Source organism: Schistocerca serialis, chromosome 2 (assembly GCF_023864345.2).
Source record: "Schistocerca serialis cubense isolate TAMUIC-IGC-003099 chromosome 2, iqSchSeri2.2, whole genome shotgun sequence".
Classification (NCBI taxonomy): Eukaryota; Metazoa; Arthropoda; class Insecta; order Orthoptera; family Acrididae; genus Schistocerca; species Schistocerca serialis.
The window spans coordinates 284,389,253-284,404,524 of NC_064639.1; the positions used below are offsets into that span (position 1 = coordinate 284,389,253).

The window sequence follows — 15,272 nt, forward strand, 5'->3', positions numbered from 1 at the left end:
GTTTGGCGTTCGTGTGAATCAAGGAAGTCGAGCGATTGTCAAAAAACGGACGAACAAGAATTTCGTGTGGTGATTAAACATTACTTTATGAAAGGCAAAACGCCTCAGAAGACTAAAGAGAAGCTTGATAAACATTACGGTGACTCTGCACGTTCGATTAGAACAATTTATAAGCGGTGTCAAAATTTTCGGAGTGGCAATATGGGCACAAGTGATGCTGAACGTTCTGGACTACCTGTAGAGGTTATGACTCCAGAAATCATTGATAAAATCCATGATATAGTGATGGATGACAGAAGAGTTAAGGTGCGTGAGATTGCTAGTGCTGTGGACATTTCGAATTAACTGGTTCATAATATTTTGCATAAACATTTGGACATGGTTCAAATGGCTCTGAGCACTATGGGACTTAACATCTGAGGTCATCAGTTCCCTAGAATTTAGAACTACTTCAACCTAACTAACCTAAGGACATCACACACACTCTTGCCGGAGGCAGGATTCGAACCTGCGACCATAGTGGTCTCGCGGTTCCAGACTTAAGCGCCTACAACCGCTCGGCCACACCGAGCATCCGGGAAATATCATTGTTATTGACCGTCTAGAGTCCGCTTCAGATAATTGGCCTTTGAGTAGCGTGTAAGTAGTTCTGTATGTTGCTATGGCTAATTTACTGCTCGAACATCGCTGTCGCATGTGTTGGAGGTCATCACTAACGCTTTCCTCCAGCTTTGTTCAAGAGCCCGCAGATTTAATACCAGTGCAGAAAAACCACGAAACAGGCACACCTTTTATGATTTATTTCACCGTAACACATCAGACGGCAGTAAAGATGTTCCGTGCAAATTTCACGTTTTTGTCTTGACACATTACAGCACAGATGTCTGCTTCGTTGATATGTCACATATTGAAACCTGTGGTAGATTTATTCTGTTGTTGTTGTCCCTCGACTCTTATAACTGCCATGTGCTTTCTGTACAAATTGTAAATAGCCTTTCGCTCCCTGTATTTTACTTCTGCCACCTTTATTCTATGGTTATGAAATATTGAAATTTACGAAAACAGTCGCGACTTTCTCGAATCATCATGGATAAAATAATGTGATCGTGTAAAAACTGGCTCACTGGGGGGAGTACGATGATATGCAAGTCCGTGACGAATAAAATTCAATATTGAGATGTTTCTGTGGGTGGCGGTGATCGGATGACATTCAGAAACGTTATAGCCTTCCTTTATTCTCCACGGCGTCGCATTCCACTCGCGGCTCGGAAGTAACCGAATTCTATTTTGATGCAAATGATGGAACTCGTGCCGCAAGTAGTTGAAATTCGTGCCGCCAGGTGGCCGCAGCAGCGCGCGGCTCGAATGCCGCGCAGCAGATGCCAATGTTGGTCGGTAGATGTCGCTCGCGACGCGGCCAGCGTCCCATGAATGTGTGTATCGGCGTAGTGGGGGTGGGTAGGCGGGCAGAGAGCGTGCTTGGGAGACGTGCAAGCATGCGGTAGGTCGCATCAGCTGAGTAGTTTGCCAGCGTCCGTGCCGGCATCAGCTAGTAACTTACTGTGTGGCAGTGTGCTAGTGCGCGCTGCGAGCTGAACGGAGCGTGTGGCGCGGAATAAAGCGCATGTCCGCGCACGTGTGAATACCGCCAGATTCGTATTTAGTTCCAGCCTTCGCGCGTAGCTGTGAATGCGCATTCCAGCTACCGGTCGTCTCCAGTGAATGCTCCGTTTTCTCCCGCCGGCATTGTCGTGTAGTGTTTCTTCCCGAGTTTTTATTTCGGTAGACACCGGCCGGAGAAAATGGCGAAAAGAGAGTTGTGTTCCGTGACAGTGTTGTCATTTCTGTGCATGTGTACCTATGTCGTGTTTGGGAACGCACTCGCGGGTACTGGACAAACGCCCGAAAATGTGGTGACGTCTTGCGCGGCTGTGAAACCGCTCTTCGAAATGAAGAATATATCGGTTGACATACCGGACAAGCCCATAAATGGTAAGTTTCTGCACTGCATTCTTTTGCCTTTTTCGCAACAAGCGCTGACAGTAACGGACAAATTAGCGAAATGCGTCTCATTCCTGACCAGCTGTAGTTCGCAAAGCCGTTAGCATCCCAACAATGAACTAAAGGTGGAGGATTGTTCAAGTACCGGATTTGTATATCCCACTTAGTTCATATATTTTTAATTACATCTTTTTCTGTCAGAGATTATGAAAGAATTCTAACGTCTGTGTATGGACCATTATGTCTTCCATTTCGCCTAAAAGCCACCGTTACCGGCGTTTTGAAGTACGTATATGATGGACGCTTCACGTTGTCTGGAAAACGAAGTGTGTCAGCTTTATTAATATTTATACTGTTGAAATATTTTTGTAAACTCACAGTCATAGCGAAACTACGCAGTCAAGAGACATAGCTGGCTAAAGTTTTAGCAGCGTCTGTCGAAGATTTTTCGTATAAATTACAGTAGTTCAAAGGAAAATGCCCTTTGCATGCTGCTCCTTAAGTTTTTTTTTTTTTATTTTTCTCGTGCAGCCAATTGCGTACAACCATAGTTACTAGGCATCTTCAGTGGATCAGGCGAAACGTGTCTGGGTGCACCAAAAAAAAAAAAAACACTGAATGTGCAACATGCAAAATGCGTTTTCTTTCGCTCTGGTGTAATTTACATACAGCTGCTGCGAAATTGGCCAACGCTTGTTATTTTTCGTTTTTTGTAGACGACGACAGCTTTGCACACATTTTGACAGGTTGTCAAGAAATGCGCTACAAGCTTTGTACGGTTGTTCGCTCTGTAGGAAATGCCATTTGTAGCCTTATTTTTTTGTCCAGTTGCGCACGAGTTGTATCTGATTTTACCAAAGTTTTGTAATCTGGCAAAAATTGCCTTTAACAGAGTGAAACAAGGTTTTAAGCGCCCTTCAAGGTGAGATGTCAGATTTAGTGCTGTATTTAGCATTTTTGTGGTTTATGTCACTGCGATGTTACCAGGAGGTAAACAGAATCTGCTGTTTTGCTGAGAAAATTGCAAAGGACATATGAATTTCATCAGCCTTTCGCGCCTAATGTTCACCGTAAATCGTTCTACACTACGGTTTCCTTTGCAATCTCTTGCAGGTGTCCCCGTGCATTAAGCAGCAGACGGCGTGTCTTCTGTAGCAGGCACACCTGCTCATTCATACAGCAGCAGCTGTCGATGCAACGCACGCAGCGGCTGTGCGAATGCCGCTCTCAGAGCATACCGGCGACCGCACGAGTTAAGCAAGCGGCCATCTGCTAACTCTGAACTGAACTGCTAACCTCGGCTATTTCTTGACCTCGCCCAGCCCGCCGGCCTTCGGCGTTGATTAGCGGAACTTTGGTCTCGCTCGTTTGACCGATATGGATGAAAGACCACCGTCGCCTCGGTTAACGGAAAATGCTTCGACGGGCCGTGCTTCAAACGCGCTATTCAGTTACTGCCTGCACAGGGCACGAACGTTCGTTAACTGTTTGGCAACACGACACCGGCAATTTTGAATGATGCTGTAAAATGTCATTGGAATTGTACAACAACACCATAAAAACTACAAGTTTTTCTGGCTGCCATGACCTACTTCTATGAGTTTGAAAATTAAAAGCAGGTAGAATATTTTATGGCATACGATCTTTTTGATGTAATGGCACGAACTTCAATGCTTGCACCTCGCGTAAACCTTTTCACCTCTTTTAGCGAACTTGTTTGCTTGATCATGGTGCCTTAAACAGTAGAGATAAATTGCTATTCTAGACCAGTCGCCCGGTTTCAAATATTTTATACTCGTCTTCACCGACACATTATTTTCAAGCTCGTAAAAATCTTCTCACTATTCTCAGTCATTTTTTAGGCCGCATAGTAATTTTAATGTAACTGCTAAGTGAAATTAGTTTTAAATGCTTTTGCCGCCTGTAAGCAACAAACGAAATCAGCAGTCTTTTGCGGGGCAAGGCTACATAAAACAAGCGTGTTTCGCAACATTTAGCATCCAATGCGCAGATATTTACGTTAATGTACGTGGAAGGTGAAAGACTAACCTACAACATGCAATGATAAAGGAACTACAAGGCAGAGTTGCAACTGTTCGTGAAAGGGACTTTTCTATTTTACATATCTCCAGTTTTAATTTTTTCTCCCTTTTTTTTGTGTGCTTACGTGCGAAATCGAAAATCCTGTAAGCTATTTTCGATATATTTACCGATAGGAAACTTTTATCATTCATTCAGTGTCTCTTCGTTTTCTCTGAGCAGTATCTACAAGAAGGGTCCACACGATCGAAGATAGCTCGCAGTTACTGTAGCATTACAAAGAAGCGGACGTAGCAGCTGTGACAATTTTTTTTTTTTAATATAAGAGCCTGTTATGGCGAGCAAATTCCGTAAGTATAAGATTAAAGTTAGTGATAAATGAAGTTCTTGTGTTTATTTTTCATCTGAAAAAACATACACCCAGGATCGTGTCAATTTTCATAGAGGGAAAAGAAAAAGTTGAAGAAATTAGTTTTGCCGTTCAGGGTGTAATAACACCTTACACTTGTTACAGTTATCTCAAACCGAGACACCCGCGTATTGCATGGTCCTTCGGTACACCTTACACTTCTTAGTACATCTCAAACCGAGACACCCGAGTGTCGAATGGTCCTACGGTATATTCGTTTTGGATAACCATGAAAAGTAAGTTTCCCACTTAAATAGAGCTAAATTATTGTATCTTCCTCATGTTTCGCAGAGATTAATTGTAAGGAAAACATTTCTAGCATGCCCTTAAGAGCCGCTCATGGACGGCTGGAACAAAGTTAGGTGCACACTTTCAATCAGGCACTGCCAGCCACTATCGACAGTGACACCTTTAGATTAAATTTTTTCAGTTTTCTTGTGGCGATGGTTAAGTGAGAACGGCGTCGAAAACTTTAAGTTCGCAGTGAAGCACGTCAGGACAAGAAAATGGAGAAAATTTTATCCAAGTATGCTGTCGCCAGAAACTGCTTTTCCATTGACAGCCACAGCACTGTTGACAAAATAAACTTTACGCTGAATATGACGCGGAGTTAGCCCCGTTTCCTTGCTCTCTTGCGTGACTAACTGGCCCTATGTGACTATAAGACAAAAAAATGGCTCTGAGCACAATGGGACTTAACTTCTGAGGTCATCAGTCCCCTAGAACTTAGAACTACTTAAACCTAACTAACCTCAGGACATCACACACATCCATGCCCGAGGCAGGATTCGAACCTGCGACCGTAGCGGTCGCGCGGTTCCAGACTGTAGCGCGTAGAACCGCTCGGCCACACCGGTCGGTGCTATCCCACGCACCCTGACCGCAATTTTGTACGTCAATCTGGTGATTCAACCTGCTGTGCTGCCATTCATGAGCAGCATTCCAGGAATGTTTTCCAACAGGATAACGCTCGTCCACATGCCGTTGATGTAACGCAACATGCACACATAGTGTTGACATTGAGCCTTGGCTTGCTCGATCAGCATATCTGCCGTCAGTCGAGCACGCATGGGACAGCGTTAACCGTCCCTGTATTGACAAAGTGCAACAGGCATAGAATTCCATCCCACAAACTGACATCCAACACCTGCATTACACAAAGCATACATATTTACATGCGTGCGTTCATCATTCTGGCGGTTATACCACTCATTAATGTACAAGCATTTCACGTTTGCAATGCCTTATGTTGCGCTTACATTAAACTGTGATCTTGCAATATTAATCACTTCAGAATATTACCTAGACAAATGTATTCCCGAAATTTCTTCACTCTACTTTAATTTTTTTGGTGTTGCGATTTTTTCTCGCCAGTGTATATAGAAAACTGGGAGCATGGAACAGGCAACCTGCGGTGCGAACAGAACAACTGAACGTATACCGTTCCGTACCAACCGTATACCACACATTTTCGCATTAAAAAAAAGGAAAAGGAAAGAAAAAAAATGGCGAAGAGCAAGTAGGACTCGCCCTCTGAGGGTTGCATACAGACTTGATTATATATACTGATAGTTCCTCAGTCCTGGTAATCGAAAAGCTCGACAATTTTTGCCTGCTATCACTATCGATACTGGCAACATACCGGTCCCCGGAACTCCAACACTATATGAAAATCTCTACAGTAGTTCCTGAGACTAGCCAGGAAATACCAAAAGAAGCTAGTGGGGTCTTAAGTTTATACATATGAACAGACAAGACCTAATGACTTATATTTATTTACATTCTAAAACGTGACTACAACTTATATTTTATGTTTGCATGCAGTAATAATTTGCTATTATGTTTTTGACGGAAGATGAATAAAATGTAAGTTCTAAAGGCAAAAATACACTCCTGGAAATGGAAAAAAGAACACATTGACACCGGTGTGTCAGACCCACCATACTTGCTCTGGACACTGCGAGAGGGCTGTACAAGCAATGATCACACGCACGGCACAGCGGACACACCAGGAACCGCGGTGTTGGCCGTCGAATGGCGCTAGCTGCGCAGCATTTGTGCACCGCCGCCGTCGGTGTCAGCCAGTTTGCCGTGGCATACGGAGCTCCATCGCAGTCTTTAACACTGGTAGCATGCCGCGACAGCGTGGACGTGAACCGTATGTGCAGTTGACGGACTTTGAGCGAGGGCGTATAGTGGGCATGCGGGAGGCCGGGTGGACGTACCGCCGAACTGCTCAACACGTGGGGCGTGAGGTCACCACAGTACATCGATGTTGTCGCCAGTGGTCGGCGGAAGGTGCACGTGCCCGTCGACCTGGGACCGGACCGCAGCGACGCACGGATGCACGCCAAGACCGTAGGATCCTACGCAGTGCCGTAGGGGACCGCACCGCCACTTCCCAGCAAATTAGGGACACTGTTGCTCCTGGGGTATCGGCGAGGACCATTCGCAACCGTCTCCATGAAGCTGGGCTTCGGTCCCGCACACCGTTAGGCCGTCTTCCTCTCACGCCCCAACATCGTGCAGCCCGCCTCCAGTGGTGTCGCGACAGGCGTGAATGGAGGGACGAATGGAGACGTGTTGTCTTCAGCGATGAGAGTCGCTTCTGCCTTGGTGCCAATGATGGTCGTATGCGTGTTTGGCGCCGTGCAGATGAGCGCCACAATCAGGACTGCATACGACCGAGGCACACAGGGCCAACACCCGGCATCATGGTGTGGGGAGCGATCTCCTACACTGGCCGTACACCACTGGTGATCGTCGAGGGGACACTGAATAGTGCACGGTACATCCAAACCGTCATCGAACCCATCGTTCTACCATTCCTAGACCGGCAAGGGAACTTGCTGTTCCAACAGGACAATGCACGTCCGCATGTATCCCGTGCCACCCAACGTGCTTTAGAAGGTGTAAGTCAACTACCCTGGCCAGCAAGATCTCCGGATCTGTCCCCCATTGAGCATGTTTGGGACTGGATGAAGCGTCGTCTCACGCGGTCTGCACGTCCAGCACGAACGCTGGTCCAACTGAGGCGCCAGGTGGAAATGGCATGGCAAGCCGTTCCACAGGACTACATCCGGCATCTCTACGATCGTCTCCATGGGAGAATAGCAGCTTGCATTGCTGCGAAAGGTGGATATACACTGTACTAGTGCCGACATTGTGCATGCTCTGTTGCCTGTGTCTATGTGCCTATGTGCCTGTGGTTCTGTCAGTGTGATCATGTGATGTATCTGACCCCAGGAATGTGTCAATAAAGTTTCCCCTTCCTGGGACAATGAATTCACGGTGTTCTTATTTCAATTTCCAGGAGTGTATATTTTTATGTGAAATAATTAACAATTTTTCCCTTACTTTTTCCCCTACTTGCACTGAGCTTCTTACCAAATTTCATGATTTTACGTGAGCGGGACATACGTAAAGGTTTTAATGAGTGAGTTGGCGAGTATCGATATATGTGACGTAAATGGCTCGTATGTTTTACACCGCCAAGGGACCGTGACATAAATTTGAACTTGATACGCATACCCGTTCTCGAGAAAAAAGAGCTCTTAATAGAGGGACAGACAGACAGGCGGATGAGAAACGACAAAAAATAATTTTCGGATTTCTTCGTGTACGTATGCTGTGAAACCTTGCTTCTTACCAAATTTCATGTGTCGAGTTCAACGGGAAGTACCCTATAGGTTTTGATGAGTGAGTTTGCGAGTGTCAAAAGATATCTTTTGATTGCATTGACTTAGAAGCTACCGTTTCTTATACCGCCAAGGGATCATAGGCCTTAGTTTGTGACGTAAATTTCAACTTGATACATCTACCCGTTTGTGAGACAAAGGGTTTTAACAGTCGGACAGACAGATAGACAACAACAAAGCAATCCTAAAGGGTCCCATTTTTATCGATTGAGGTACGGAACCCTAAAATTGAAATCTGAGTTAATGAGGGCCGGACAAAGGAGGTCCTGGTATATCTTCGCTTTGACAGTATTCACTTCCAGTTGCCTGTCGTTATGATTCTCACAAGCAAAAACTTACCCACCAGAAGGGACAAGTTTAGCAGTATCGGCAGACGCTAACATTCGGTAGCTGTGCCCAGACAGAGGATTTCGAGTTGTAAACAACACATTCACAGAACAGTAGTGGAAGCTGACACATCTGTTTGCTGAAGAAAGATACAGGCGATTTGACGCATCAGGATGCTGAGTGTCTGCAGATAAGATGCTGCGGATGCCGCGACACTGAGCTCACATCCTGATGGACTGCGGCGGCGAGTTTTGAAGTGCGATGAGCCAGCCACGAACGGTTGGCACCGCTGAGCAACCAGCAACCTTCAGGCAGACACCGTCTCCATTCAGTAATCTTCTAGCAACGTAGCGAATGCTTGCTGTTTCGCCAAGAAAATTGTTACACAGATACAATAGTACGGTAGTACACAATAGTTAAAAGTTTCTTCCACTTCATCTACATCCACATCTGTGCTCTACAAAATACCTTACGGTGTGTGGTTGAGGATGCTTACAGTACAATTTCCATTTCGCCCATACCTTGTTACATTCGAGTATGGTGCGTGGGAAGAATTATGGCTAGCAAGATTCCACGTGCGCTCTACTTTCTCTGATTTTCTCGCCGCTGTTCGTTCGCGAGACATATGTGGACTTCCTGGAACGTGCGCTCTGGCAATTTTAACAGTAGTGCTCTCCGTGATTGCAAAGCGCCTCTCTTGTAATGTCTGCCACCGTGATGAACATCTCCGCCAGACTGTCGCGCCTACTAAACGTGTTGCTCTTCGGGCATTTCTCTGTTTCATCTGTTAAAGGTCCTTTGGTGATGAGCAGTCGTGACATTGCGCTTGATAGTGGAGGCAAGACAAGAAAAATCAAGAAACGCTCAAAGGGTTTGTCAACCTAGAAGAAGCGTTCGACAATGTAAAATACTGTAAGATGTTCAAAATCCTGAGAAAAATAGGAGTAAGCTATAGGGAAAGACGGGTAATATGCTATATGTACAAGAACCAAGAGAGAACAAGAAGAAAGTATTCGGATTAAAAACGGTTTAAGACAGGTATGCAGTATTTCACAGCTATTGTTTAATGTACACATCGAAGAACCCGTGATGGAAATAAAATTCAAGGTGGAAGGATGACATTGCTATCCTCAGTGAAAGTGGAGAAGAATTACGGAATGTATTGAGTGGAATGAACAGTCTAATGAGTACAAAGTATGGATTGAGAGTAAACCGGAAGAAAACAAAAGTAACGAGAACAGCAAAAAATTGATCATCAAAATTGCTGATCACTATGTAGACAAGTTCATTCTTCTACCTCAAAGCAAAATAACCCATGACGAACGAAGCAAGGAGGACATAAAAAGCAGACCAACAGAGACAAAGAGATTATTAAAGACCAAGAGAAATCTACCGGTGACAAACATAGGCCTCTATTTGAGGAATAAATTTTTCAGAAAGTATGTTTAGAACACAGCATTTTATGGTACTGGATTATGGACTGTGATAAAATCAGAACATAAGAAAAAGGAAGCGTTTGAGACTGGGTGCTGCAGAAGAATATTGAAAACTAAGTGGGATGATAAGGTAAGAGTAGGTATGTAGGAAGTATTCAGGCACACAAAGTGTGTCATCGATGACATAGTAGGATTTCCTCACCCACCATCCCCTCCTCTGTCTGACAAAGGCCAATTACTCGGTGCATAAAATGGCGTGAAATTCAGATTTCGGTGGCAAATTAAAAATAGCTCAGCTGTGCTAATGATGTTCCTATGGAAGCAGGACTGATGTCCTAGGTATGAATTGGTGGAAATGCAAGATGGTGCATTGTCGTGCTGGCTGACTTGGAGAACTGGATCTGGCTCTATGATGTCAAATCCAAGGCTTGTAGTACTGGCACAGTCCTAGTATGACATCAGATCCAAGGTGGTGGACCTGGAATACAAGACGGTGATCGAATTTCGCAACCAGGGCGTAATGACACTGCTTTATGATGTCAGAATCCAAGACTTGGAATATTGGCACTACCTCTATGACGTCACTATCCAGCTCAGACCTACAGAGGTATTTATGACAATGTAAGATTCTGGCATTCTGGCCCAGTCTTGACATAATGGGACAGGTTCTCTGACACCAGAATCTAAGTTCTGAAATCCTGGCACTATGCCATCAGAGACAAGGAATGTCTTTGCTGGTCCACTTGAGGTAATTTGCAAAGCTATTATTCAGTGAGAGGTGTATCATCACTGCTTCTCCTGTCTCTAAGTTCAGATCTCTCCACTTTAAGCAAACATCTGTGAAGGTACCCTACGGACACGTTGTCGCCCGAGGTAGCTGACCGTGTCCGAGCTAACACTTAACTGGACGCCGACGGACCGTGGCGGCAATGAGCTAACCCCATTTTCGTGATGGCGAAGTTCTTGACCGCCATACCGTTTGAGAATTCCGCTATACCCACTTTTTGTAGAGGAAGGCAATGTAATAGTTCTGACATTGCATAGCTGGAACAGTCTTGATGGTGCCGCACCGCATGACCTAAGTTAAAGTGACAGGAAACGTGAAACCTGCACGTATGTTCCGCTTAGAAATTGAAAATCAAGAGATATGCATTACTTATTTAATGTATCCGTTGCAGACAGATGTGTCTACCTATTGTAAAAAAAAAATCGAACGCTTTATGTAGATGTGTGTGTCTGCACGAATGTGTCCATAGTGTGACCTGAGGTAAAATGGAAGGGAAATTTCAAATGCAAACACCGCACGTAATTAGACGCTTTACATGCAAAATTCATCACAAAAAACGAGTGTTCGGGATGGATGACTCGCTGTTAAAACAAGCAGTAAGATATATTGCTCACGGCAAAGCTCCAGTTTTGGCATGGAATCCTCATTCTTCCGTTTGAGAAGTCTGCTGTAGCACGCTAAAATAACCTATAACCCACGTGTGACTGACTTCCATAGTTGGAGCAGCCCTGAAGGCTGCAGCACACGACTTAATTTAAAATGATGGGAACCACGAAACCTGCCACATACGGAAATAGAAATATCAAGAGGTGTGCAGTACTCATCCTAGCGTTGGACACTTGTGAGGTGGTTCAGAGGCCATAAAGTTAGGTTCAGGTACTATGCTTGTAAAATTCATTACAAAAAAATTTGTGGAATGGGTAGCGGCTATTTCATCGGCAGGAAAATAGTCATCCGCCACAGAACCATGAATTACAAGAACTTGTACTTACCAGACATGTAGAAATAAAATTTGAGAGCTAATCACGTTTATATGAAGTAACAATCAAAATTGCAAAATCGCGGTAAATACATAAGACAGAGAAGAATGGTACTTTTTACGAGAGTATCGGTCTCTAACCATTTTGCGCGACATATTTCATGACGAAAAAACTCAACTACCTTTAGAACAGACTCCACCGCCAACTGACGGTAGATGACTGTAGCTATCGACGACGACACAGCACAGACCACCACCACCATCAGGTAGAGGGAATATGAGAAACAGGATAGGAACAGTTCCACCTTTATTTAAACAAACGTCACTGCAACCGCAGCTGTAGCTGTCGTCAGTTGATCGACGTGTCGCCCGACGCTGGGATGACGCCGCCACCCCCAGAGGCCATACCGCACTATCACACCATCTCCATCATCAAAATGTTGACAAACACCTTCATTTGAATGTCGTGGGGCGCCGCTTTCTCCTGCGAGAGACTGTTCTGCAGCATCCAGCGCCACTTCGCAGAACTAAGAATGCAGACTGGTGTTTGCCAGTGTCTTGTTGCCTGTACGGACTGGTACCTTGACACATCACGCTACATTATTTGTCACTTAAGAACTGTACGACGTCCAATTTCGCTTCACGGTCTTTACGACCTGCAGGCTACCACCTTGAGTGCCTTCAATGCTCTGCGGTCCCGTCTCGGCACGCTTTCACCATCAACATTACCACACAGTGCATCTATGTGAGATTCTTGAGCGTTTGAGGCATCCACTGTTTACCGTTGCCCGCAGTCCAGATGTGTGTGGCTAGTGTAAAAATTAATCATTTTATGCAGATGTCGATCTGCGTCATACTGCTGGAGATGGCAGTTCACCTCCCGCGTCCCCTCCTCCAGGTGACGTTTCATCAGTTCAGTGAAGTGTAATTGCGTCCATTCTTGTAGAGAGAACATGTCAATGCACAAGTCTCAGCCTATTGTAAAAAATGAACACTTTATGCGGATGTACGCGCTTCTGTAGAGTAAAACTGAAGTGAGAAAGCCTCTCACCGATTTGTGCAATCCAGATATACATGGCTTCTGTAAAAACTGATGACTTTATGCAGATATGTGTCTACGTTGTATAGGGCTGAAGATGAACGTTCACACCTCATAAAGCCTACAAGAGATGCACAACCTGACGTCATCCTTACAGCAAACACGTATTTAAATAGCATCACCCATTCACCTTTACTTTAAAAGACTTTGTAACGCACATACGCTACTTAAACATGTAAGCTATAATGGTAGTATAGTATTGCAACAGTTAATATGTTATCACAATGTATGGTGTACAAAACATAACCCTACAACGACGTAAAACATGAAGAGCCGCTAACATTAATCATACAATAGAAAAAAAGTTAATCTTCGATGTAAATGTGGTGATATCATTATAGAGATTGAATACGGAAACTAAGTACAACAGATGTAAAAATAACATAGATTTATTGTTAAATAGTTTACAGTTACATTCCAAATCTTACTACATCTTTTGCAGTCCGCAGCTCGTGGTCTCGCGGTCGCTTTCTCGCTCCCCAAGCACGGGTTCCCGGGCCGGAGATTTTCACCTGCCTCAGGATGACTGGGTGTTTGTGTTGTCCTCATCATTTCATCATTCATGAAAGTGGCGAGATTGGGCGGAGCAAAGGTTGGGAATTTGTTCGGGCGTTGATAACCCCGCAGGTGAGCGTCCCACAAACCAAACATCATCATCATCATCATCATACAACTTTTGCATCTAAAACTGATGTATCGTCTTCATCATTAGAATGTGCAACAACATGTGAAATGATTAGATCAAACCTAGAGCCAACTAGTTACTCAGATAATAACATTGCACGAAAACATCTACAAATCGGCAGCAGTGCGCATAATGACGTGCTTAACAAACCAGGGTGTGAATGCTTACACAGCACTTAAAAATACACACCTCTGGCAGAATATTTCACTCTATACTCACAGTGTCGTGCTGCATCATCCTCATCGGACGATATGGTGGTGATGTTTCCATCATCATAACGGTTCTCATCAGATGATCTCTAGATGAGGTGTCCATCATCGTAATCGTCTGCAGCTGTGTTCAAAATGGTTCAAATGGCTCTGAGAACTATGGGACTTAACTGCTGAGGTCATCAGTCCCCTAGAACTTAGAACTACTTAAACCTAACTAACCTAAGGACATCACACACATCCATGCCCGAGGCAGGATTCGAACCTGCTATCGAAGCGGTGGCGCGGTTCCAGACCGTAGCGCCTAGAACCGCTCGGCCACCCCGGCCGGCCTGCAACTGTGTGGATACATTTAAAAAATGAACAGTAACACCCACTTCGTCACCAATTGCACATATAAATAAATACACACTTTAACAACTGCGATATCAAATGTATATATACACACTGCTCACTAAAAACATACTTACCTTGTGGTGGTGGCATGTAAGCTTATCATTTCAGCATCCTCTAATGTTGCACTCTCCGCTCACCGTCACTCTTCAAATGATATCCCGCTCACAAATGCACTTACATCAGTTATGGAGATAACGAAACGATATCTCATCAAAAATTCACATGTAACTTCATCATAATTAACAGCAACGACGTAGGTAAATAAATAATAAACATAAACACTCCTGATATCAAGCAAACTCAACACTCACGATGCATTTCCTGATCATAGTCTGACATGTCAAAAAAATGATCCAAGTCCCCAAGTACCTCAGCCGCGCGGGCTTTGCAACGCCTGCCTCCAGCGGCCGCGCTGTTGGGTCTCAGCATTGTCTTCATTTTTCAAAGACGACTGAATGAACAGAGCTTGAGCTCGAGACTTATATACATGCACAACTAAGGGGTGAGACGTAATCTTACGATCCATAACACTCAGCTCAGGTCATGCTGTCCGATACACTCCCAAAACCTTTTTGACATAATATTTCTAACCAACGGACACAATACTTCCACATCGCACTAGGCCCACTTTACCATACTTTGGCACAACGCTACACTCTTACACAATGATAAAATCAGAAAGCTCTCCACGACAGGTGATGTCGAACAAATCTTCCAAACCCCGTACACTAACGTAAGCAACAAAAGGATACCTAAACATTCTTCAGGCACTGGTTACTAGGTTCACGTAAGCTTCACACCCCATTGGGAGCCACTGACCCTCTTAACACGGTGATAAATTCACAAAGCCACACGTTCAACACGCCAGGTAATGCTGCAGAAACTTTCCAAACAACGTTACGCTATCGTACAGAGCATAATCAGATATCCCTCTTAGAACAGAGGTTTCCTGAGAACCCTCCAATACTATCGTAGTAACGCTACGTAGAGAAATTCCGAAACAGACTTTTATCAATAAGTATATGAAACCAAACGTCTAAGTGATAGATTTCTGGTACAACTTCATCCAACACCTCACTCATAAATGCTAGAAAGGCTACAATATTTCTGCATGAAGCTTACGATGGCAGGCAGGAAGGTCACATGTGTAGGCGAATCAATTTTGCAGCGCCTCCTTCTGATTTATCTGGCATGGTATTAGCGGTT

General features: G+C 44.5%; 1 protein-coding gene across 1 annotated transcript in view; it reads left to right on the top strand.

Annotated features, from left to right (window-relative positions):
• Nucleotides 1-1,467: 1,467 nt before the first annotated feature.
• The window catches only part of LOC126457049 (division abnormally delayed protein-like), a 632,657-nt gene continuing 618,852 nt past the window's right edge, over nucleotides 1,468-15,272 (top strand). The window contains exon 1 of the mRNA XM_050093039.1: nucleotides 1,468-1,992. Within this exon, the coding sequence (XP_049948996.1) occupies nucleotides 1,950-1,992 (43 nt within the window). The 5' untranslated portion in view covers nucleotides 1,468-1,949. The remainder of the gene's footprint in view (nucleotides 1,993-15,272) is intronic.